The following is a 27,588-nucleotide window of genomic DNA, read 5'->3' on the forward strand; positions in this document are numbered from 1 at the left end:
GCCAGCCTTTTAAATTCAAAGCATGGATGATGTTGTCACCAGGCACTCCAGCCTGTTAGATTATCTTTTGAAACTATAGCAAGAAAGAAAAAGCCTTCAGGGAGTCTGATGCACAGCTACAGTTCCACTTCCAGTCCCTCCTTATTTAAGGAAAAGTAAACCATGCACAAAATAGCATCGACTGTGATAGAATAGGTCACTTAGGTGTAAGCGTTTCTCTTTTACACCCTGTGGAGCAGTGACAGTGTATCAGCATGATGTTATTAAGCCCTGCAGTAGTATTTCCCTGTTAAATCTTTTAATTACACAATTCATTGGCAGGGGGATTTCTCAGGTACACGAAAATGCTCCGTGCAGCAAGACTACAACTAACAGTTATGTTCTTTTTTCGATGAATCTGGCAATTATTTCCTCACTTAATCGTTTGGTGGCCAATTGCGGCCCTCGTGACGATATTTTGTGGCCCCCACCTTGATATGAAAGTTTATATGAATGGCATATTTACCGTGTTGTGTGTGGAAGGTCCCTTTAATTACTTTTTTTGGTAATTTTGTGTCTTTTTTAAATAATTTTGTGTCTTTTTTTAAATAATTTTGTATCTTTTTTGGTCATTATGTGTCTTTTTTTGGTCATTTTGTGTCTTTTTTAAAGTAATTTTGTGTGTTTTTTTTAGTCTTTTCTGTAATTTTGTGACTTTTTTGGTCATTTTGTGTCTTTTCTGTAATTTTGTGTCTTTTTTGGGGCATTTTGTGTCTTTTTTAATAATTTTGTGTCTCTTTTAAAGTAATTTTTTCTGTCATTTTGTGTCTTTTTTAAGATTTTTTTTTCTGTCATTTGGTGTCTTTTTTTGTCATTTTGTGTCTTTTTTTGGTCATTTTGATACTGCCTCCAGCAAGTAATTTGAGTTTGAGACCTTTGCTTTAGACAAAAGCTCCTGAAAATGTCCAAAAGCTGTTCGAATAATGAATGCTGCATTGTATGATACAATTTATATACAAGTACAGTCTTACCAATCCACGTGCTTCAGGAAGTAAAAATCTTGCCTGACACTATTTACTACAACAATAGTTTAATTTCAACATTCTGACAAGCAGACAAATGACCCATAGAACCTTGTTGAGGGTTCAGCCAGAGCTCCTATTGACTGAGACGAGAAGCCACTCAAAACAAAGGTTTGGGTTACTCTGTTTGGTGGCATTTAGAATAACCCTCCACACTCTGTCTGACCTTATTCTGTATTCATTCTTCATTAACTGCTTTCAGCAGCAATTATCACACACAAAACCCCAGTGTGGGCAAACTTCATGAAAGTCCACTGGTGAATTAAGCCGAGAAAAACCCACAACAGCAATTAATCTTTTCAGGCAGCATCCAGTTAATTTCTTTTTCGGAGGAATACTGGGAGCTGCTTGTACACAGACTGAAATGAGACAATCTCTGCCACACTGCAAAAGAGCCAACTTGTATTTTTTGGCCTAAAACAGTGATTTAAGTTGGTAAAACTTGTGAATATAAATTACTGACATTTAGGGCAATAATGTAAGTTAGCACAACAAAGGAAGCCAGTTGTCTGCTCAAAAACAAGTTGGTGAATTGTTGTTACTTATATCTTTAAGTTGGGGTTCAAAACAAGGGACAATAGTTCTGCTAACTCTTATTTCTTTGTTGTGAAATTTGGTCATTAGCGAAAGCTAGCGGCTAACTGATGCCAGCGGCTAACTGATGCTAGCGGCGCTGCTTGTTACAGCTACAAGAGTAGCCATTAGCGTATCAATGCTAACTCAAAATTGTGGTCACAACGTTAGCTAACATTCATAGCGGCTTTACAATCGTGCCAGAGAAATTCAGAGTTGAGCAAACTCAAAAACAAAACTTCAAATATTTAGTTTAATTGTCCAACTTAAAATTTTATCGAAGTTTGTTGCCTTGAAATTTTGAGTTCACCTAACTTTTCTTTTTTTGCAGTGTAGAAGCTACATGCTAGACTAAGGGTAAGGTAACAGACACCCAGTTTGCTTTTTTTGAGTGTGGTATGTGATAAATAGGCCCAACACCATAGTAGAGAAACATGCTCATATCATGATGCTTCACTGTCTTCACTGTGTACTGTGGCTTGAATTCAGAGTTTGGGGCTCGTCTCACAAACTGTCTGCGGCCCTCGGACCCAAAATGAACAATTTTACTCTCATCAGTCCACAAAATGTATACTAAAAACCTGGATTAATCTGGTTAGTCACATTGGACTGCTATTATTTTGAACACTACTGTAATTGCAATCATCAGGCAATTATGTAATAATTGCGGCAGACCTTTCCAGCCTGAACTGTGAAAAAAAACTGTAATAAGTGAAAAGAACAATATCCCTAAGGCAGTAAAAGCAGCAGTGAGCCAGACCTTTGTGCATTGAAGTAATTATGACACAAGTCCAGCTGTTCCTGCAATCTCGTAGTGTTCAGTGAGTCTGGCTGCTTCTTGTATCAGCTGGCTGCAGTCTGTCGCACAGCTCCACTCCTCATGATTGGCGTTAACTGTGATAACATAAGAGGACTCGCCTTGGGTCTATATTTTCATCTTCACACGAGGCTGCCTCTGGTGCTGCGGTCCGACTTCTTACCACTGCGATGGTGTTCATCAAAGGTAATGTTACTGCTGTACACAGTCGGTATATGTAGGCCCGTCACCATAATTACTATATCGACTTATCGTACAATATATAAAAATGGACGCGGTAGTTTTTTTCTGGACTCAATATATTGTTGCTCACATGTGTGACTTTTGCTGCTTTTTTGTGTTGTGTTTAAAGCCAGGAAAGCAGATTTTTGTAGTATTTGTAGTTTTTTCCACCTATTTTCAGTCTCTTGGCCAATGAAATGCATCAGAATACATGTGGGAGTGTCGCAATGCAACATGGGACTTTTCCAGAACTTTGAAATCATGACGGAAGACGACTATAGCGGAGGGAGCTCAGATATAACAGCTATGACAAAAAGACACAAAATGACCAAAAAAAGACACAAAATGATTAAAAAAAGACCCCAAAAGACCCAAAATGACAAAAAAAGACCCCAAATGACTAAAAAAAGACACAAAATGACTAAAAAAAGACACAAAAAGACACAAAATGACAAAAAAAAGACACAAAAAGACCCAAAAGGACAAAAAAAAGACACAAAATGACTAAAAAAAGACACAAAATGACAAAAAAGACACAAAATGAGAATACATGTGGGAGTGTCGCAATGCAACACATTGATTTAAAAAAAAAAAAAACCTTTATTGATGGTTTTGACCAATAAACTCAACTTCTCATGAAAGCCACAGGTATAAGCTCTAAAACATACTTTTTGAATTTCATTTCTATCTGCTACAGAGGCTGAAAAATTGATTATTTAGTAGGAAGTGTTGACACTTCTGTTGAATTTCCAGAAAAAATTTCAGGTTTTAGGGGGTTATTTTAAAATCACCCAAAGGTTTTCCAGGCATTTTTTCCAGGCGTTTTAGGCCTAAATGTGTTAATTTGACAAAACAATTCTTGATTGAATTTAATGTTGTGGACACAGAATGATCTTGGAAACACCTGAAAGGTGCGGCATGGACACATCATCAGTGATGAACCCAGGGTCATGAGGTGTTTCGGGTCTTTGATTATCAGACACCCACACCTGGGCGTGCTACACCAAGGATCCCCTCTCTTGATCCACAACCACCTTGAAGCTTTTTTCCTGCTCTCTCTAGCAACCCATGAATGCCAAGGAGCCTGATTGGCCAGGAAACCCCCTAAATGGTAAATGGACCTGCACTTATATAGCGCTTTTCTAGCACTCAAAGCGCTTTACACTACAGACTGCGCTCATTCACCCGTTCACCCACACATTCATACTGGTGGCAGAGGCTATCCTAAACGGTGCCACCTGCCACCATTGGGAATTAATTCACACACAGATGAATACAGCATTGGGAGCAATTTTGGGTTCAATATCTTGCTCAAGGATACTTCGACATGTAGGCTGCCATGGTCGGGGATCGAACCACCAACCCTCCGATCGGTGGGCAACCCGCTCTACCAACTGAGCCACAGCTCTCCAACAACCGTTCTCTCTGCTAGTCCCTACAAATTCCAGATATTTTGTGGACACAACGTATTGTATCGCAATACTCCATCATATTGGAAAATGCTTAAAATCGCAATAATATCTTATCGAGACTCAAGTATTGGGATAAAATCGTATGGTGGAGATTCACACCTCTATAAATGAACGTCACAAGTTTGAACCCCATCAAACAATTTCCTTCTATTTGTTCTATGAGAAGAAGAGTGACATTTAAATCTGAGCCCCAAAATATTCTGCATAACTTCAGAAGAAGAACAAAGCAGATTTATTAGCTTGTGGGAATGTCCGCTGGGGCAAGTCATTTTAAAATGTCACTATTCTTCTGGACCGGCTTGGAGATCTTCCATGATGATAGGGGGGCATTCAACAATGTAATCTGGGACCACTTCCTGCTGCTCCTTCTTTATTTTTCTCTGTCCCTTCATTTCCATTTCCATCTTCAATTTCTATTGCTTTCTCCCCGCCTGGCTATCAATTTATGCCCATCTCTTCCTCTCATGGAAATGTTTCATACTTTGTCCGTCTCCTCGACTCTCACGGATGTTTTCCTCTTTATAAAAAAATAAGACAATGGCTTGTTTGAGGCGGAGGGGTTGATGGGCGCCTAGGAAACTGTGTCCTTGTGGTAGGCTGGAATGATTAACCCTCAACCTCATCCCGATCTAAAGAGGGCACAATGAGCGCCTCTGTGTATCTCTGCAGCTTTGAATTGTGACCTGTGACTTCATCGCATGATGCAATATCATGTTCACACTGACGCACAGTGGGAGGTCGCTGTTCGCCTGCATCCAGCTTTAGATTTTCAGAGAATTTCTGATATTTCACTGCTGCTGCAAACAACAAGATGAATGGTAGCTTCACTACAGGCGAGAGTCAGTGATGTGATGTGTCTCATAGGACCGACAGACAGCAAGAAGAATTTTAAAACAGCACATGAATCAAGCAAAATGTGTGCATGTAGAATCTGATCGTAAGTCGTCACTTTGTCAACATTAGTGTCTCCCAGAATAATATGTTGATCAGCAAATCAACCTCAGACATCGTTATTAACACACCCGGACCGTACTTCTGTCCTTCACAATAAAATACAGCACAGTAAAAATACAGATGTACTTTTAAGATCGTCGCCCGAGCGTTCTAACTGCTTTCTCTTATCAGATTTATTTTCATATTGTAATTAGACATGTAAATCTCCATATACATAAATGAAATTTCACACGTAGGTTGTTAACCCTTTATCAGGCAGAGAACTATATTTGGTAACTTCAGGTAATATTTCGAAAAAAAAAGCTGCAAATTTACTAGATTAAAGTGGCAAATCTACAAGAAAAAAAGTCACAGATTTATGAGATTTAAAGTGGCAAATCTGCATGAAAAAAGTCGCAGATTTACGAGAAAAAAGTGGAAAAAAGGCAACTTTTTTCTCCCAGATTCACCACTTTAACCCTAAATAGGGCACTTATTAAAATACTTGCAAATTCCAAATTTCAACCCTAGAGAATATTGAAGGATATTACATACTGCTAGAATGTGTAAAAAAAAAACATATGAAAATAATATTTTGAGAAAAAAGTTTACAAGATTAAAGTGGCAAATCTACGAGAAAAAAATGCGCAGATTTATGAGATTTGAAGTGGTGAATCTGGGGGGAAAAGCTGCTTTTTTTTTTTTTCTCGAAATATTACCTGAAGTTACCAAATATAGTTCTTTGCCTGATAAAGGGTTAAATATGTATAAATCAATTCTACCTTCACTGGTGGTGATGATCTTATTCGAAATGACACCGGAAAGTGCAGCATTGCAGATGTGTCCGATTTGGGATATAGTAACGAACAGTTTCTAATTTGGGATACATTTTTTCTCTAGAGAAGACTTCGACCCCAGTATACTTCAATAGAAGCACCCTCAATTTTTGAGGCTGATACTGATATCGATATCTCTGAGTTTTAAAAAATCTTAACTATGTATGGCTGAAAAATGACTCTAGTTATAACAGATAGCTGAACAGCATCCAATCCTCTAATGATAGTTAGATGACACATTGCACTTCAGTCCCTTATCACTTGTTGAATAAAGCTAACACGTAAGCTAACATGCTCACATTGCTAGGGTGATGTGAAAGAGTGATTCTTATAGAGAGATGTTTCTGAGAGCACAGTACCCAGACTACTGCCCAAAGTTTCAGTTCAGCAGTTATGCAATAAAGGTTAATTAATGACACTGCCGGCAGCAGAGTTTGTCATTTTTACTGTTGAAAGTGACGGCCATGGTAGGCTAAAAATGGAGGCGATGCAGGCTAAAAAAAAGCTTGCAAATGTTACCTACATTGCTCTTTATTAACCCTCTCAAGTCACCAAATCCAGACTTCTTCATCACATCCAGACTAGAAAAACAAAGCAACGTGGAGCTCTACTGTAAATTTACCTCACAAAAAAGACATAAAATGACTAAAAAAAGATACAAAATGACCAAAAACAGACACAAAATTACTAAAAAAGACACAAAATGACCAAAAAAATATACAAATGAGCAAAAAATAAACATAAGAGGAGACAAAATGACAAAAAAACACAGAAGACACAAAATGACTAAAAAAAAGACACAAAATGACCAAAAAAGATACAAAAAGGATGCAAAAAGACACAAAATTACCAAAAAAATACACAAAATGACTAAAAAAGACAAAAAATGACCAAAAAAAGAAACAAAAAAGGAGACAAAATGACCAAAAAAACACAGAAGACACAAAATGGCTAAAAAAAAGACAAAAATGACCAAAAAAAGATACAAAAAGGATGCAAAAATACACAAAATGACAAAAAAAATACACAAAATGACCAAAATTGTTACGCTAAACACACAGGACACAAATAAAATAGAGTCCCACTAGAATAAAAACCAGAGTTGGATGACAAACAATCACAAGATCACATTTATGTTGGTTTTTCTTTGTTTCTTTTTGATTCAAAATGTTGATCCAGTAAGTCAGAATAAAAAATAATTTATTATTAGGTCATATAGGTGAGGTTGTGCTGAAAACATATAATAAAACATGGCATTTAAACATTTTTAAGTGGTTTATAAAGGATTCAAAAATGGACAAAATAGCCCAAAAAGACTCCATAGAGTTAATAAACGCATAAAGCAAACACTGAGGAATGTATTTCTTTGATTACATTTACCATCAACACTGATTAGAAATCCACATAAAAGGTGGCAACTCCTCTTAATGGTGTGGTTGTTGCCGTCCTCAGGGACTTTGGATTACATTCATATCCTACTGCTCTTTTTGCTGTGGTCAGGATTCTGTAACTCTAACCACAGCTTCTGAGACTCAGCAGGTATTTATGCTCAGTTCTCTAATCGATGAAGACAGAGTGTGTGAGGATGCAGAAAGATTATACAAAGCATCTGTATTTTTGCCACAATCTTCTAGTCTGACACACTATTTTTCTTCCTGCTGCTGCAGCAGGCAGGTGGGATATAAAGGACACTTTAAAAATAAACCTTTTTCCTGTATCCGATGCAGACGCTGGCCAATCAATCAGCTGCCTTTCAAACCGATGTGGAGATTAGAAACTGCCAAGCGAATGGCAAAAGGTTTGTACGAGTAAACAACACATACATTGTTATGTCAAATATTTTATTTTACTTTCTGTATGCACCACTTGTCCTAAGGGTCAATATGACCCACCTTCACTAAATCCCTTAACCCTTTGATGCACAACATGGGTCAAAAATGATGAAGAATTTAATGCTTGCTGTTTGTTTCTGTGCTCTGTATTTTGATATCAACTTATTTTATGATTTAATATTCCAAGTATTCTTTTAATATCTTGTTTTTTTATAACAACAGATCATTATTTACATTTTGCTTCTCATACTTTATGAATAAAAAAAGTTGTTGTATTATTACATAGCTAAATTCTTGGCTAAGTAGCTTGCTAGGCTAACTACTTAGCTAAGAAGTTAGCTTAGCAAGCTACTTAGCTAAATACTTAGCCAAGAGGTTAGCTAAGTAGTTAGCTTAGCAAGCTACTTAGCTAAATACTTAGCCAAGAAGTTAGCAAAGCGCTTAGCTTAGCAAGCTACTTAACTAAATACTTAGCCAAGAAGTTAGCCAAGTAGTTAGCTTAGCAAGCTACTCAGCTAAAAAAATGGATATGGGTCATTTTTGACCCATGTTTTGCATTAGAAGAGTAGTGAAACAAAAAGGGATTTTGTTAAAAAAAATAATAAAGGAAAACATTAAATGTCGATGTATGATGATCAAAAACAAACTAATTGAGGAAAACATGGAATACTGAATGATGAAAAGAATTTATTGCAAAGATATAGAACATAAAAACTCTGTCGGGTCACTTTAGACCCATGTTGTGCATCAAAGGTTTAAATAAAGCTGCTTGATGGAGTTTTAAAACCCAAACTTATCTTGCATAAAGAAACAACCTGTTATTCATCACAAACTTTGTGAATATCGAGGTTTTCCCACTTTACAGTGCAGAAAAACTGGATTTAATCAGTGGAATCCACTCGTTTTTATCACATCTGTCATAACTAGTTTGCTGTTTTACTAAAGTAAGGGTTTATTTTTATTATTTTTATAGCTAAAAGCCACTGCATAGGTGTCAACAAATGTTTAGGCAAGCATGCATGCGTACCTGCACACATGCTGCCCATTTTTATGGTTTTTGTGGGATGAAAATTATTTTATAGCTGCTGGGTCAGAAATGACCCAGATTTTTACCCTATTGGGGTAAAAAAAGGTTAACTTTTTGTCATTTTAGGAAAAGTCATCAGATTTCAAGTTGAGAAAAGATCATTAAGGGGGTTTCCTCTGCTGGTAAACATAGTTGCGGGTCATTATCGACCCCTAAGACAACACAAGGGTTAAAACAGGAAATGAAACCTAAAATCACAGACAAACTTTCACAAATCTTAATAAAATCCATTAGGAAATTTGTCAGGAACATCAGGAGACTAAAACCGCTCTTCCTAAGGTCATAAATTACTTGAAACCTGTGTGGTTATTAGTGGCTCTGCTCTTCAAAGGTTTCAGGAGACAGGTGTTTCTGATGCTGGGTCAGACACAATGTGTTTCACTGTGGGGCGCCTCAGCAGCTTCTTTTACATGCTTGGTTTAGGGTCACCTTTTACATCGACAATGCAAAGATTTATCTAAGCTGTGGCTCTGCAAAACTCCTGTCAAATGTCAGAAATTTCGTGAGAGTGAGAGTCGTGATAAGAAAATAGGGCTGGGTATCGCATATATCGATATAGTTCAAATTTGAGCTGTGATTCTTGATCCAGACAAGCTGTTTTATACATAAATGCTGCCCTTACTAGGGTTTGTCATATTTAGTTATTTTGTAATGTTCGTTATTCTTTTCTCATATAAATATAATTATTTCAGAAAAAGATTGGCCTATTTTATTTCATAGACTATTCTTATTGAAGATATTTTTTAATGTAAATGTGCACTTTATGGAGCTTTGTTTATTTAAAAAAAAAAGGTAATCCTGTTGTTATACAGTATTTATGTTCACTTAAATAAAAGGTTTCAATAAAACTACTTGTGACATGTCATATTTGGCTTTGACTTTGACTAAACATTTGCTCTCACGTTGCGATAAAAACATCGGGATATATATTGTATATCAATATTAACCTAACTGACTTTTGGTCCATATCGCCCAGCCCTATGTTAACCTCAAATTCTGCACGTAAACTGTCTAATCCCTGTACAATCATAACTGTGATAAAAAGTTGGGATTCAGTGAAAAATTAGCTTTCCTAAAAGTGTGGATGCGTCTCGCACTGACTCCTCCTCACACACGGGAAACACACTTTTCATTTGCTATGACATGAATGAATGCATGACAAAAGCCCTTTGAATCACACACACACACACACACACACACACACACACAGCAGAAGGGGAGATTAATTCTGAAATGTAATGATCAGAGGGGAGGAAATCAAAAGCAGGCAAGGGGAAAATCCCTCTCACCTCCCCAGCAAACTTCACCTTGAGCACAACACATAAACAGTGTGAGGTGGAGAGGGCTGCTGCCTCCAAAGGAAATGTCACCTCATTACAGCTGTCTACATTAGTTAGTTAACATATTTATTACGGTCTTCACTGGTAAACATGGCCCTGATCAAAGAATGGGAAGTCTTTGTTTAAAACAAAAACAGAAGAAAAAAGGAAGACAAACCAACTGCAATAGCGGCAAAACAGGATTCGATGAATTAGGTTTGTCTCTCCTTTACAGACACGCCCACTTTATTCTCAGCCAATGAAGTTTGAGGACCTGTTGTGGCCTCTACAGGATAATCTGGGGCATTCAGAGGACATATGGCTTTTCTAGGTATATTGACTATAAGGAGGTTCTCAGTGGTTTCCAGAACTGCAGCGCTTGCCATCCAATTGCCGACAAAAATTTGCCTGGAAACCAGATCAATCTGCAGAGAGCACATTTTTTATTTTCTCTGGAAGATGAGTGTGTGTATCCTACTATATCCCTCTAAAGACCCTCAAATATTTGGAGGGATAGAGTGGAAAGAAGTTAAATATGGTCACTTATCACAATGTTTACAAAATGAAAAAACAAAACAAATTGTGTTAATAAATGTGTCAAATATTACTTTTTGAGTTGAATTACCTTGTTAAAATTATTTAAAAAATATATTTTAAATGATTATCTTCATTCTCCATCATTGAAAAAAGAGAATCTATGAATATGCACACTTTGATTATAGTAGTTGCATATTGTAGTTTGCATATAGTCTCATACTCCACTGTAAATGCTTAAAATAGCAATAATAACGTATTGGGATAAAATCGTATCGTGGTGATTAACATCTCTAATGCAGACAGTCCTGTTAGCCCCAAAACATGTAGCTTGCAGCAGGCCAATAAATACTGTGCAGAACCAGGGTCTGCAGGAAATAATCATGAACGTAAGTACAACTTGTATGTAAACTGCATTATTAGCAGAGGAGTCAGGACTGAATACAATCAGAAACTTCACTCAATCACAGTTATCTCGGGGTGATCATGCATTGTTTTGAGTAGCAGAAGGAAACTGTGGTTATTGGATGTAACACCAGTTCTATGAGTGCTTGTGTAGCTCTCTATCAACTGTGCTGTTCATTGATTTGCAATCATGTTGATAGGAGTATCAAATGCTTGAAAAAACTCCCTAAAAAGGTACATTTTGACACATAAAAATGAATACATTTGCAATTAACTATGCAGAATCAGGTGAGCTTTGATTCTCAAACTCTGCACCAGCGTGAATCCGCAGAGTAAAGCTCAAACACCACAGTGAAAGAACAATGAGCAAAACACACATCACATGAGTGGAAGGGGACTTTAAAGAGCAACCTGATACCAGTTTGAAAGCATTAACCCTTTATAGGGCACTCCTGGAAATTGAAAATGTCAACCCTGAAGTGTTATTGGAGGATATTACAAGACTTTTTGCAAAATATTTCATTTTTATATTGCAAATTGAGGTCAATTAAGTCATTATTATTATGATTATATTTATTATAGTCTCTTTCCCACAGCAACCCTAAATAGACAATAACACATCATCTGCATCCATCACCACTTTATCTTTTACCTTTAAACTATTTAAACCTTTTAGACTACTTATGCGTTATTACATATGCGTAATGTCTGAATGTCTTTTTAAAGCACCTTATATATGAGAAGCACACGTAAATTTAGTTGTATACTTTTTTAATACAATGACAATAAAGGAAAGCTTGAATTCTGTATGATTAATTAAAATATATGGATATATTTTAAAATGTGATATTTGAATTTAGACCATATCACATATATCAATATAGTTTAAATCATTTTTTATTTCTTTATATATAAATGCTGCCCTTACTAGGGTTTGTCATATTTAGTTCTTTAGTAATGTTTGTTATTCTTTTCTTATATAAATATATTTTTTTCAGAAAAAGATTGGCCTATTTCATTTCATGCTTTTTTTTTTTTTTTTTTTTATTTAAATGTGCACTTTATGAAGCTTTGATTTAAAAAAAAGAAGGTACAAAAAGGTGTTGTTATACAATATTTATGTTCACATAAATAAACGGCTCCAATAAAACTACTTGTGACATGTCATATTTGACTTTAACTGAACATTTGCTCTCACTTTGTGATAAAAATATCAGGATATATATCGATATTCAGCCTAAATATATCAGGATATGACTTTTGGTCCATATCGCCCAGCCCTAAGTGAGAGGTTTCTTTCCAGTCTGGTATGAGGTGACTCTTTGGAGAATGAATGTGACTGTTTTCAGCGTCTTACCAGCGTACTCCGGGTCCACATGAGGAGGGTAGAAGCGAAAGTTGATGAAGAAGGGGATGGGCATTCCATACTTGAACCACTCCACCACGTAGGGCTGGCCGTTCAGGGGGTGGGACACGTCGCATCCCAGGATGACGTTCTCTCCTGCACGGGCCGTCACAAACTGAGGCTCCTCTCGCACTCCGTGGGCACCTGAGGAGGAGCAGGAGGAGCAGGAGGAGCAGGTTAGCCAGGTCAACCATCACAGGAGGCATAAGGCTCATTTAAAGCCGACACACTGGAGCTATAGGGGGGACAGTTTAAAGCAGACCTGGGCATTGGGCGGCCCGCGGGCCACATCTGGCCCGTTGGCTTTCCTTGTCAGAAATCAATACAACCGCAGTGCTTTTATTTTGAAGGTGGTTTACGTATACCTGCCTGCATGCATACCCACCTGCAAAGTAACGCGTTCCACAAAATACACCGAGTAACCTTGGTACCTTGTCAAAACACGTATTGCTTTTTGCATTAAGTTAATCAATTATTGGTTTACTGCATAACATGAATGACGGTTCCACCTGTTATTTCCTGTTGCTACCTTTCAAAATTAAAGCACCCATTTCACACTGGACGGCACCTTTTCAAAATAAAAGCATCACAACATTGTAAAATACCTAGAAAATTTACAAACATGAAAAACAAGCTAATTAAAAAACACCAACAGGAACCTTGCTAAAGGTCATTTACAGTTGTAAATAAATGGAATAGTGATATAGTGATTGGAGTATTTACTACTTTTTTACTGCTATATTTGATTTACTCCACATTAACAGTCTTATAATAACAAAAGCAGGACTTTATACAGATGCAGGTCCCGAAAGTCAGAACTGAACTGGGCCAAAAGGCTTTTAAATTTTCGACCTGGAACGATGTGCAGAAGAACTTGAAACTGACACATCTTGTAACTCTGGGAGAATTCAAGTCAATTATAAAAGACAGAGGAATAAGCTCTATTGGATCTTGTGATTGCTCTGTGTAATCATGTAATCCAACTCTTGATTTTCTTGTAGTGTGACTGTATTTTATTTGTGTCTTGTGTGTTTAGCGAACTATTTTGCTTTTGTGCTGCTGTCTTGGCCAGCTCACTCTTGGAAAAGAGGTTTTTAATCTCAATAAGTTTTTTCACCTGGTTGAATGAAGGAGATTGATTGATTGATTGATTGATTGATTGATTGATTGATTGATTGATTGATTGATTGATTGATTGACATAAATAATAGGCAGTATGATGTGGCAAAAAAGTCCTATCCACAAAGCATGGAAACAGGATCCATGCTTTTTGACGGATCATTTGCCAACATTGCCAATAGGAACACACTGAGAATAGTTTTGAGCCGCTACAGGGCAACAACGTCCCTCCACTCAGGAGAAAGGACTCCACGGCCCCTGGGGATGAGGAGATCTGGGCGACAGCTGCTTTAAAGCCGCGAGCCACTAACTGGTCGTCCATGACTCTCGGCCAGAAACACAATAAGTGTGTTTCACTAAATGACCAACAACAACTTTAGGGCCACTTGTCAACACCTCCAGGACTTGAGACAGGAGGAAAAACCACCTGTTGACCTCCAGCTTTATATTAGTTTGACACGCCATTCATCACCTGTCACTGACAAGCATACCTCTCTAATCTTTAGGCTATCGTCACATCAGTCATTTTGAAGTAAACAAGGTGGGCGTTGAGCCGATTCCATGAGTTTAACAGGACGCCACATTAGAGATGGTTCCGATTAGGAAGAAATATAGCAGGAGGGTCTTTATAAAGCAACAGAGTTTCACCCAGGAAGTGAGTGTTGCTGTGTGATAACACAAACTAAGCTACAAGTTCCATCAGTCAGCACAGCAACAGGCCCCGCCTGCAAGACACACAGACTTCATGTGTGTCTTTTGTGGCCATTTCATGTCTCTTTGTGGTCAAGTTCTGTCTGTTTTGTATTTCCATGTGGTCATTGTGTGTATTTGTTGGTCATTTTGTGTCTCTTTGTAGTCACGCTGTGTCCTTTTTGGTCATTTTGTGTCCCTTTGTGGTCTCGTTGTGTGTTTTTGGACATTTTGTTTCTCTATGTGGTCATTTGTGTCTTTTTTGGTCATTTTGTGTCTTTTTTGGGGCATTTTATGTCTTTTTTAAGTCATTTAGTTTTTTTTTCTGTCATTTTGTGTCTTTTTTTGTAATTTTGTGTCTTTTTTTGGTAATTTTGTATCTTTTTTAAGTAATTTAGTTTTTTTCTGTCATTTTGTGTCTTTTTTTTTAGTCATTTTGTGTCTTTTTTGGTCATTTTGTGTCTTTTTTTTTTTAGTAATTTTGTGTCTTTTGGGGGCATTTTGTGTCTTTTTTAAGTAATTTAGTTTTTTTCTGTCATTTTGTGTCTTTTTTTAGTAATTTGTGTCTTTTTTTTAGTAATTTTGTGTCTTTTGGGGGCATTTTGTGTCTTTTTTAAACTAATTTTGTGTCTTTTTTTGGTCATTTTGATACTGCCTCCAGCGGCCCCAGGTAATTTGAGTTTGAGACGTCTGATCTACACTGACAAGCATACCTCTCTAATCTTTAGGCTATCGTCACATCAGTCAATTTGAAGTAAACAAGGTGGGCGCTGAGCCGATTCCACCAGTTTAACAGAACGCCACATTAGAGATGGTTCAGATTAGGAAGAAATATAGCAGGAGGGTCTTTATAAAGCAACAGAGTTTCACCCAGGAAGTGAGTGTTGCTGTGTGATAACACAAACATGTGCTAAGCTACAAGTTCCATCAGTCAGCACAGCAAAAGGCCCCGCCTGCTAGACACACAGACTTTGTGTGTGTCTTTTGTGGCCATTTCATGTCTCTTTGTGGTCATTGTGTGTCTGTTTTGGTCATTTAGTGTCTTTTTGTGGTCATGTTCTGTCTCCTTGTGGTCATTTATGTCTTTTTTGGTAATTATGTGTTTGTTTGTGGCCATTTCATGTCTCCTTGTGGTCAAGTTCTGCCTTTTTTTGTATTTCCATGTGGTCATTGTGTGTATTTGTTGGTCATTTTGTGTCTCTTTGTAGTCTCGTTGTGTGTATTTGTTGGTCATTTTGTTTCTCTATGTGGTCATGTTGTGTCTTTTTTTGGTAAATGTGTGTCTTTTTGTGGTCATTTGTGTCTTTTTTAAGTAATTTTGTGTCTTTTTTGGTCATTTTGTATCTTTTTTTTTTAGCAATTTTGTGTCTTTTTTTGGGCATTTTGTGTCTTTTTTAAGTAATTTAGTTTTTTTCTGTCCTTTTTTGTCTTTTTTTGTAATTTTGTATCTTTTATAGTAATTTTGTGTCTTTGTTGGGCATTTTGTATCTTTTTTAGCAATTTTGTGTCTTTTTTAAGTAATTTTGTTTTTTTCTGTCATTTTGTGTCTTTTTATAGTACTTTTGTGTCTTTTTTTAGTAATTTTGTGTCTTTTTTTGGTAATTCTGTGTCTTTTTTTAGTAATTTTGTGTCTTTTTTTTGTCATTTTGTGTCTTGTTTAAGTAATTATTTTTTTTCTGCCATTTTGTGTTTTTTTTTAGTCATTTTGTGTCTTTTTTGGGCATTTTGTGTCTTTTTTAAGTTATTTAGTTTTTTTCTGTCATTTTGTGTCTCTTTTTTGGTCATTTTGATACTGCCTCCAGTGGCCCCCAGGTAATTTGAGTTTGAGACACCTGATCTACAGTGACAAGCATACCTCTCTAATCTTTAGGCTATCAGTCAATTTGAAGTAAACAAGCTGGGCGTTGAGCCGATTCCACCAGTTTAACAGGACGCCACATTAGAGATGGTTCCGATTAGGAAGAAATATAGCAGGAGGGTCTTTATAAAGCAACAGAGTTTCACCCAGGAAGTGAGTGTTGCTGTGTGATAACACAAACATGTGCTAAGCTACAAGTTCCATCAGTCAGCACAGCAAAGACTGCCACCGACAAATCCAATACGGAGCCAACCAAGGCCGATGGGTCGGGATAGGAAAGATTAACGGCACTCGCAGACGCATGAATGTGATTTATCTCGACAGAATCTTTCTCATCTAATTCGTCTGACAGAATGTGGGCCGGACACAAACACCAAAGAGGTGATGTGACAGTAATGCACCTGGTGTCCAATAACACTTGGACCTTTAACCTTTTACAAAAAGAAGTCTGTTTATAGTCAGTTATAGAGCGATCCCAGTGAAACTGTGTGTCTGCACGGCCACATCGATCCCAGGCTAATTACTATGTAGCTGGGCTTTATGAGCGGAAACCCGGCGTGGTAGCATTTTACCAGTCGATACGGCTAATCAGATGGACTCGCTGGCCGTCCCTCTGTGGCCTGTAAGGAAGCAGACAGGCAGCCAGTTCCTCCTGCACAGATGATGCTCTGCTGCCTCTCATTAGGGAAAGCAAACAGTGTAAGGCAGGGGTCTCAAAGTCAAATTAATTACCTGGGGGCCTCTGGAGTCAGTGTCAAAATGACCAGAAAAAGACAGAAAATTACAAAAAAAAAAGACACAAAATGCCAGAAAAAAACTAAATTACTTTAAAAAAGACACAAAATAACCAAAAAAAGACACAAAATTACAAAAAAAAAGACACAAAATGACAAAAAAAGACAGAAAATTACAAAAAAAGGACACAAAATGACAGAAAAAAACCTAAATTACTTTAAAAAAGACACAAAATAACCAAAAAAAAGACACAAAATTACAAAAAAAAGACACAAAATTACAAAAAAAGTCACAAAAAAAGCAGTACCGCATTTCTACCATTAAAACCAGGAAAGCGGATACGTCGTTTTGTAGTATTTGTAGTTTTTTCCACCTATTTTTGGTCTCTTGGCCAATGAAATGCATCACAATACATGTCGCAATGCAACATGGGACCATTCCAGAACTTTGACATCATCACCAAAAAAAGACACAAAATGACCAAAAAAAGACACAAAAAGACACAAAATGACTAAAAAAAGACACAAAATGACCAAAAAAAGACACAAAATGACCAAAAAAAGACACAAATTGACTAAAAAAAGACACAAAATGAGAATACATGTGGGAGTGTCGCAATGCATCATGGGACTTTTCCCGAACTGAAATCATGGTGGAAGACGACTATAGCGGAGGGAGCTCAGATATAACAGCTATAAGCTCTCAAATACTTTTTGAATTTCACTTCTATCTGCTACAGAGGCTGAAAAATCTATTATTTAGTAGAAGAGTTGACACTTCTGTTGAATTTACAGAAAAACTTCAGGTTTTAGGGGCTTATTTTAAAATCACCCAGAGATTTTACAGGCATTTTTTTATAGCTGTTTTAGGCCTAAATGTGTTAAACAGTGAGACGATTTGGAACTTACTTAAAATGCTCCATTCTTAATACAAATAGTGTTTCTTTTTTTCTTCAGCTTGGAAGAAAATGTAACGCTTCAATAACACATTGACGTGAAGTGCTTGGACAAACAGGAGGAGGAAGATAAACACAACAATCACTGACAGCAGAATGGGACAGAGAGGCAGTAATGCTCTGGGCTGTCTCACTTTACATGTCTTTCAGCAGAGGTGCTGTGTGTAGCGGCAAGAAAAAGGTCATGAAGAACAGCTTGCTAAAAGCACAAATACTCAGACAATGACATTCTGCTGAGCTACGTGATGTTTCTCCCTTTTCCCAATTACCCCAATGTGCTCGTTGCTGAACAGACCAAACAAATTACATTGCTGCAATAATTGAATATCCCTTCAAGGCCGGCCATAAACTGTTAACCTAAATTATCTGTCTTGACTTGACGGTTTCAGCTTTCAAATGCCTATTAAAGCTGCAGTAAGAAAGCATTAAAAAGGCCTCAGCAGTAACCTTGAACTGAGGTCAACATGAAAAGCAGCTAATTGTCTTGATTTTTTTGCACTAAACAGAAGATTGTTATCGTATAACCGGGCCTGTTGGGAACGTCAGATTAATAGAATCAAAAGATGCAGATTCAAAGTGAAATGTAAATGAACAAACAGCAGGAGAGCTGTTTCCCCAAAGCAACAGCACACATTTAAACACTGCAATCACCTTGTCAAATGCACAACAGTGTCTTATATGACATACTGTGTTGAAATTTGGGGAAATGCATATAAAACATGGGGGTAAGGCAGGGGTCTCAAACTCAAATTACCTGGGGGCCGCTGGAGGCAGTATCAAAATGACCGAAAAAAGACACAGAATTACTTAAAAAAGACACAAAATGACAGAAAAAAAAATTAATTACTTAAAAAAGACACAAAATGACAGACAAAAAAAAAAATGACAGAAAAAAAATCAATTACTTAAAAAAGACACAAAATGACAGAAAAAAAAAATAATAAAAAAAGACACAAAATGACAGAAAAAAAATTACTAAAAAAGGAGACAAAATGACAGAAAAAAGACACAACATGACCAAAAAAGACACAAAATGACAGAAAAAAACCTATATTACTTAAAAAAGAAACAAAATGACCAAAAAAAGACACTGAATTACCAAAAAAGACAAAAAAAAATATTAAAAACGTATAAAAACGTATTATATCGTATAATATACTGGAGGCAGTATCAAAATGACCAAAAAAAGACACAAAATTACTAAAAAAAGACACAAAATTACTAAAAAAAAGACACAAAATGACAGAAAAAAACAATATTACTTAAAAAAGAAACAAAATGACCAAAAAAAGACACATAGTTACCAAAAAAGACCAAAAATCGTATCATATTATATCGTTAGGACTGTTGGGAACGTCAGATTAATAGAATCAAAAGATGCAGATTCAAAGTGAAATATAAATGAACAAACAGCAGGAGAGCTGTTTCCCCAAAGCAACAGCACACATTCAAACACTGCAATCACCTTGTTAAATGCACAACAGTGCCCACAATATTCCTTTTTCGGTTGCTGTCTGATGGATTCTTTTGTAAAAACATGATTTGATTTGATTTTTTTATAACCGAAATAAAGCATTCATATCAAATAAACACTTCAAATGCACAATATCTCTAAATACATCAATACAATCATTTGCAGCCAGCTGCAGCATGGAGCAGTCTTATGTAACTCATATAGAGTGTATTACATCACTGTATCACAGGACGCCTGTGGATCGGTGATTTGATGTGCATATGTGCTCTCATGGTTGCCGGCAGAACCAGATAATAACTGTGCTTTTCCCAGCGGTGAACCCCCTCCCCACCACCCCCTCACACACACACACACACACAGACACACACACACACACACTACCGCAAGCGGTGCTACGTGTTGATTGGCTGCTGGTGACATCATGGCAGATAGCAGAAAAACAGGCCCCTTGGAAGGTATGACTTCACTGTTTATAAGTGATGAGACGGAGAGAGAGGAGAGGAGAGCCCCTCCCCACCCACAAGGGTTTAGCTCATTTACAATCAAAGACCCAGGGGAGGGCACCATCACACACACACACACACACACACACACACACACACACACAGTACCAAGAGTGTAAGCAAGGTGGAAGAGGGAAGAGGAGGGTATGCTTGCTGAGGATTTGAGGTGTTCTAATGATACAGCATAGTATTGCAATATTTTGCGTGGTAATATTATATAGATTCATGGCCACCAAGTACCGATATTAACCCATTTAGACCTAAAATGCCTGTAAAAAATGCCTGCAAAACCTCTGGGTGATTTTAAGATAAACCCCTAAAACCTGAAGTTTTTCTGGAAATTCAACAGAAGTGTCAACGCTTCCTACTAAATAATAGATTTTTCAGTCTCTGTAGCAGATAGTATAGACTATAGTCGTCTTCCACCATGATTTCAAAGTTCTGGAAAAGTCCCATGTTGCATTGCGACACTCCCACATGTATTCTCATTTTGTGTATTTTTTTTAGTCATTTTGTGTCAATTTTTGGTCATTTTGTGTCTTTTTTTAGTCATTTTGTGTCTTTTTGTGTGTTTTTTGGTCATTTTGTGTCTTTTTTAGTCATTTTGTGTAATTTTTTAGTCATTTTGTGTCTTTTTTTGGTCATTTTGTGTCTTTTTTTGTCATTTTGTGTCTTTTTTTGATGATGATTTCAAAGTTCTGGAAAACTCCCATGTTGCATTGCGACACTCCCACATGTATTCTCATTTTGTAGTCAATTTGTGTCTTTTTTGGTCATTTTGTGTCTTTTTTTAATCATTTTGTGTCTTTTTGGGTCATTTTGTGTCTTTTTTTTGTCATTTTGTCTTTTCTTTGTGAGGATTTCAAAGTTCTGGAAAAGTCCCATGTTGCATTGCGACACTCCCACATGTATTCTGATGCATTTCATTGGCCAAGAGACGGAAAATAGGTGGAAAAAACTACAAATACTACAAAACGACGTATCCGCTTTTGTGGCTTTAATGGTAGAATAACACAACAGCGCCCGCAATTTTAATGGTAGAAAGTAAATTGCCTTCAAAATAAAAGCACTGCAGTTGTATTGACTTCTATTTTCAGATTTCTGATGGCGTTAATGCCTCTGGATCGGCCTGCAACCAACCAGAGCAGCGAAACATCCTCATGTATGACTCATATTTGATCAGCTCGTCCAAGTTTGACAGTTTGATGTGAGTTTAGTGAGCTGCGCTGGACGCCAGTCATCGTATCAAACGCACCTCATGTCAGATAAACGGTTGTGACTGGCCCGTCCAGGGACACAGCGGATGTAAATCTGTGTGTCTGAAAGGGACCAGAAGCATCTGCCAGAGAAAATAAAACATGAGCTTGGCAGATCGGTCCCCCGTCCCTGGCTCCGGAGACTCCACAGGTGAGCAGAATGTAGAGGTTTATTTTGGTTTATCTTAAGAGTTTTGAGGTTGATCTAGGGCTGGGCGATATGGACCAAAAGTCATATCCCGATATATTTAGGCTGAATGTTGATATATGATATATATCCTGATATTTGTATCACAAAGTGAGAGCAAATGTTCAGTTAAAGTAGTTTTATTGTAAGCGTTTATTAAATTGAACATAAATACTGTATAATAAAACAGTAGAACCTTTTATTTTTAAATCAAAGCTCCATAAAGTTCACATTTAAATAATCATTATCTCACTTTTCCATTTATTTTAAACAGCCACTAAAACAATATAGAGCATGTATGTTATGCAGTTAAGCTGCAAATTTATTAACTTTATGCAACAAGCTTTAAGTGCTTTTAACAAGGTAACTGTTGTTTTTTTGTGGATCTAATTTCTGTGCAGGTGCTTATGCATGCACACACATACATAAATCACCTTAAAAAAAAAAAGCACTGCGGTTGTATTGAACAGCGTTGCATTTGATGGAAAAAAGTTTTATTTTTTACTGTACAATATGGAATAAAACGTCAATCTTAAAAGTGAAATCAACACTGCTAATGTCATTTTACCGTAATATTGGAAAAAAATTGCACCATATTTATTATGGAAAAGTTCTGGCAACCACAGCTGCAGCTTTTTTAAGTATATATAACAAGTTTTTTTTTTTTTTTACAGTGTATGAACACAGCACAACCTGCCTTCATTGGCCGTTATAGCTTGGTTTGCTAGATGGTAGCAACCAAAAAAGTCAGTGCAGCATCTGTCTAGCTACCGTGGCAACGCTAAAATTAACTTATATAGAGGAAGAGTGCAGTGCATGCTGTGCACAAAGCTTTTTTTTTTTATCTTTTTCACTTGGTAGTTGACAAACTAAAGCAGTTTGTAATGCTAAGCAACAGAGGGCAAAGGAAAACTTGCTGCCTCCAGATTGCATACATTATGTTCTGTTTACCTCTGAATGTGGAAAAAGTTCTATTTCAACTCTGAGACACATTGCTCACACACCCACACATTTCTCTATAGTGGAGATGGTGTGCATAGTGGTGTATGTGTATAAAGTATACACGACATAACTTTTATTTATTCATTAATGAATGCACTGCACCTATGCCTGCAAAAAAAAACCCTGGGACAAGCCTGGATATGACAAATAAGGGTTGGCAAGATGGCAAATGGTGTAACCACAAAAGAATGAGGAATAATAAATACTTTTTCCACCTACAGTGTATCTAAGTGGACTTAGTTACTACATTTTAACCCATTTAGGCCTAAAACAGCTGAAAAAAAAAATCCTGTAAAACCTCTGGGTGATCTTAAAATAACCATCTGAAAAAAACTGAAGTTTTTCTGGAAATTCAACAAAAGTGTCAACGCTTCCTACTAAATAATAGATGTCAGCCTCTCTAGCAGATAGAAGTATTTGAGATCTTATACCTGTGACTTTCACGAGAAGTTGAGTTTATTTGTTCAAACCTTCAATAAAGTTTTTTTTAAATCAACATGTTGCATTGCGACACTCCCACATGTATTCTCATTTTGTGTCTTTTTAGTCATTTTGTGTCTTTTTTTAGTCATTTTGTGTCTTTTTTCAATCATTTTGTGTCTTTTTTGGTAATTTTGTGTCTTTTTTGGTAATTCTGAGTCTTTTTTGGTCATTTTTAGCCATTTTGTGTTTTTTTTCAGTCATTTTGTGTCTTTTTTGTGTCAATAATAAATAATAAAACTACAAAACAGTCTATTTGCACAAAAATTAAAAATAGTAATAGTTTTCATTGTAGAAAGAAAATTCACATTTTAAAAATGGTCTAGAAACATAAATGTCACACTGTGAAAGCTCCTATAATTTCACTTTCAACTGGCTTTCTCAACTTGTCTACATATCATATATAAATAAAGTTATTACTGTAAATAAAACGTGTATTTTCAATAAACAGATGGACTCCAGAGGGTTAAAAGCCTGTGGGATTAACACGTAATATTTGATTCCAGGTCCTGGTGTGTCAAAGATAAACTGTTCCTGCTCTGTTATATGACAGTATAACAGTATAATACCATGTGACAGTACAGACAGGCTTGCTTCACCTTTAAGCCTCACAGGAAAAAAAATGCATTTCTATATTTATTCAAGGTGACAAACGAGACCGTGCATGAAAATGTACTAAGATGCAATGAATAAACAACACAAGTATGAAGCATTACCACACACACGACACACTCGAGTGTACTATTTCAGTTGAGACTGTGTGTTGGCACTTAAAACAGTGAATCTACTGGAGCTTCCCCCGTCCCCTGGCTCCATCCTGGAACTGTCTAGCAGTGACAACCGGCCCACTCTGCTAAGTGCCAACAAAAATGAAAAATAAATGAGATTTTTACACAATACAACATGAATTATTGATGACTATAGCAAGGTCAGTACATTATCATACAGCCTATTATTCTTGCACCTGCACTTAGTCTTCCTGTATCTTATTCCAAAGTTGAAGTCGGAGGTGGCGAAAATAAAATGACAGCCCTGGGAAATTAATGGAGGCATTAATAATGTTGCCAAGCAGCCCACTAAACTACGGGGATGTACCATGAAAAGGGGACGTGTGATGTGAATATGGGTTATTACAGTTTTTTGTAACTTAATTTTCTTTTCTGTTTTTAGGGCCATGGGGCAATCACACCGAGCACTGGTCCCATACAGCAATAGCTGTAGGGGCCAGTGCTCGGGGCCACTCTTCGAGTTGCAGGACAAATTCTATATCAAAACGTGCGGTTTGATCGGGATAGGTGGGCTATTACTTTTCTCTACAGAATACGAATTTTTCGCGCTGTAAATTGCAAAAAACTGGCCAAAATTTTGCACTGAAATGAATGGGACGGGCGAAAAAAAATGAGCGAAAAAGAACAATAATTGGAGATTTTTAAACGTCTACTTCTCCGGCATAATTTCACCTAGAGACTCCATTTAAACTTTAAACAGTAGACACAAGTCTTGTGTATCGGTGTATTAATCCACGTTTCCATAGGTCAGATAGTTTTTTATCAATCCCTGTTCAATGACCATGATCATTTTGGGAGAAATTCTAATATTATAATGGGTGTGTATTGCACGGAATGTTCGTGTCACAGTGTGTTACATCATCGCCAGAGTGTAGAGGGAGAGAAAAAACTGTCAAAAAATAAATTTGAAAACTGCGCTCCAGGCCGCAAATTCCACTCTACAAAAATAATTTATACATAGAAATGTAGGAAAATTTGTCTTCTCCCTCACAATCCTCTGGTAAAGCTGTCAGAGTTACAGTTTGGGCGTAGGACGCACAGATGCGCCACCAACATGCCCCAACAGCCTCATTGGCTCCCATATTAAAAATGCAGGTAGATTTCTGAAAAAGGGAGATGTAACAGTTTTTTTTTATCGCTCTAACAAAGCTATTTTTTCATTTTTTTTTTTTAAAAACATATGTAGATTTTCAGGAAGAACTGAGGACGCTCAAAGTGAAGTCGGATCAACGATAGGTATTATGGTTTTGCCAAAAATGCTTTCTGTTCGAGGCCAGAAATTAATACCTAATGTTAATTGTACTGATGTAAATGTGGTACTTTGTTTGAAAATGTGCATATATAAATTGTTCCAAAAAAAAAGAAAAGGGGACATGTAATGGCACTCCTTCCTCGGACTCCATTCTAACTGCACATGTGCTTTATGTGTCCCAGCTCAGCCTGAATCCCCTGAATCAGTTTGCAACGAGTATAAATTTGTGTATAAAAGCTGAGTAGTTCACAGAGAAAGTGTACTGTAGAAGAATATTTCCTCTTTCTTACTGTCACTTGGCCTTCAAACTCCATCACCATCTGTTCACAAAATCTGGAGGCTTAAATCTTGTGGCTCAGAGTTATTCTGTGGCTACAAAGGCAGCCATTCACAGCACAAGTTGCAAATGTCCAACTGCTAAAAATGGTTCAGTTTTAACTTAGATGTTTTAAATCGTCATTCTTAGCAGCAGATAAAAAAACGCCCTGATACAGGCATATGCTATTTCACGACCATTGCGCTCTTCCAATGAACAGCGACTGTCTCTGCCACCTGTTCACCCTAGCTGAGGTGGTTCAGGCATCTGGGATCGATGCCTACCGGGCGCCTCCCATTCAAGGTGTTCAAGGCACGTCCAACTGGTAAGAGGCCCCAGGGTTGACCCAGGGATTACTTGTCTCGTCTGGTCTTGGGAATGCCTCGGGGTCCCCCAAGAAGAGCTGGAAGTTGTGGCTGGTTGAACGGATGTCTGTCATACTTTGCTTAGCCTGCTGCCCCCGCAACCCAGACACAGATAAGCGTCTGAAAATGGATGGACTGACAACAAACAAAATTCTCTGCAGCCCAAAGAGGGGAATTTTAGAAAACGGCATCAAAATAGTTTCCGAACCCAGAAGCATTAGAAGAGTCCATTAAGAGCTTCTATTCCCCCGCGTGGGATCAAAGACAAGTACAGTTTTAGATCAATAAAGCAAAATGTGCAAAACCATGTGAACTAAAGTGTATTCATTGGGCAAATTCTTCTTGCAGGAAGAAATAATCCATTTGGGAAAAGCAGAATGAATTGTGAAAGCGAGAGTGTTTGAAGATTCGGCTCAGTTTTAAATGGGAAGGAAAACAGAATTCAGCCTCCAGAAAGTAAAAAAATGATGCCTCTAAGCTTATAGAAATTGCTTTTCTCATTTGTGTTTGTCAGCTTGTGCTACAACCCTTAGATATATCAGGGTAGCTTAAAACACTAATGCCACACCAAAGGGGTGGGAGACTTGACCTAATTCTGGTCTCCTACTCTCGAGAAAGCATCCCTCATCATTTGGTATTCACAGGAGATCTTTCCAGGGTGCAGAGGCATCTGATCCCTCCTGCATCCCATGTGGAGTAAAGCAGACAGTTATACTGGTTGCATGCTTGATATTGTGACAAACATTTGTAAATCGTCTGCACGGCAAGACAACAGAGTTGACCTTCAAAGAGATTTAATCCCGGATGCAATTTCCATTTGTTGTTGGTCCGTGCAAACAGCGGAAGCCGGACATCAAGGTGACTCTGTCTGGTTTCTGTCAGACAACAACTTTTAAAACACAGACTTCAGGTCAGACGGCTCTATCAGGGTGTTGCTTTTAACAAAATGTCCACTAAGTATTTTGTCCATTAATCTCGTCCTTCCTCGTGACCCACTTTCCCCGTTGCTGATGCTTATCATTTGTGTCCCGACAAATTCCTGAATGAATTTCACATTTCAGTGTTTTCTGCCATGGGGCACTACGCTCCAAAGATCCTGGAGGTAGCCAAAGACATAACAGCTCATGGGAAATGACGGCAGCACTGCTAACAATTCTACCCAAAAGCAGCTGCTTCTGTAGTCGTGCTGACGATTCATCTTAACATATACAGTACCTGTGCAAGCACTTTCTGTTACAGATATTCCTGCTGACAACTGTTTTAATGGCGTCTCCTTGGCCCTTGGCCCTTTGCCCTTCGGGTTTCCCTGCAGTCCTGTCTGTCTGCCTGCTTCCTTCCTCCTGTTGGTCTTTCCAGTTTAGAATGAAACAAACTGTTTTGTTGGATAGTCCCTCTGCTTTTTGCTAGTGTGAATGCTCAAACAAACTCTGATGCGGATCAAAGAACCAAACTCTGGTCCGCTAAAAATGGGGGTCTCAGTTTACTGCAAGTGAAAACGCAGACTGAACCGAAAAAAGGAAGCCAACCATTCTGGGTTTTATTTGGAGGGAAATTTGAGAATCAAGGGAAAAAATCATCAGGGAAATGTAGCAGCAGGCTTGCAAAATGTCTTGTGGACAGATGTAATGTAATGATGAATGGTAAATCGAGTGCACTACACACTACGCTCATTCACCCATTCACACACACTCATACTGGTGCCACCTGCCACCATTGGGAATTCATTTACACACCAATGAACGCAGCATCGGGAGCAATTTGGGGTTCTGTATCTTGCTCAAGGATACTTGGACATGGTCAGGGATCGAACCACCAACCTTCCGGTTACTGGACGAACGCTCTACCAACAAATAAGATCAGACGTCACTGAATGGGGAAAAAAGCCTTCTCCTACTTTGTCCCATGGTCTTGGAATAATCTGCAAACTGTGTTACATTTTACAAACCTAGTATCCCTGGAAAAAATGAAGGCAATTCAAACGGTCCATGTAACTGAAAATTGCACTTGTTTTACCTGAGTTGGATTCAGTACCCTCTTGTATGTATAATGTGTGATTTGCCTATTTTTCTTTTCTGCTGTTTTTATTATATGTTGCCATGTATGCATTGCCTA

At 37.5% G+C, this 27,588-nt stretch overlaps 1 protein-coding gene across 1 annotated transcript in view; it reads right to left on the minus strand.

Annotated features, from left to right (window-relative positions):
• Positions 1-27,588, minus strand: part of LOC131987140 (protein turtle homolog B-like) — a 175,897-nt gene that overhangs the window by 119,410 nt on the left and 28,899 nt on the right. The window contains exon 2 of the mRNA XM_059352310.1: positions 12,449-12,640. Within this exon, the coding sequence (XP_059208293.1) occupies positions 12,449-12,640 (192 nt within the window). The remainder of the gene's footprint in view (positions 1-12,448; positions 12,641-27,588) is intronic.

This window comes from Centropristis striata, chromosome 15 (genome assembly GCF_030273125.1).
Source record: "Centropristis striata isolate RG_2023a ecotype Rhode Island chromosome 15, C.striata_1.0, whole genome shotgun sequence".
Lineage (NCBI taxonomy): Eukaryota > Metazoa > Chordata > Actinopteri > Perciformes > Serranidae > Centropristis > Centropristis striata.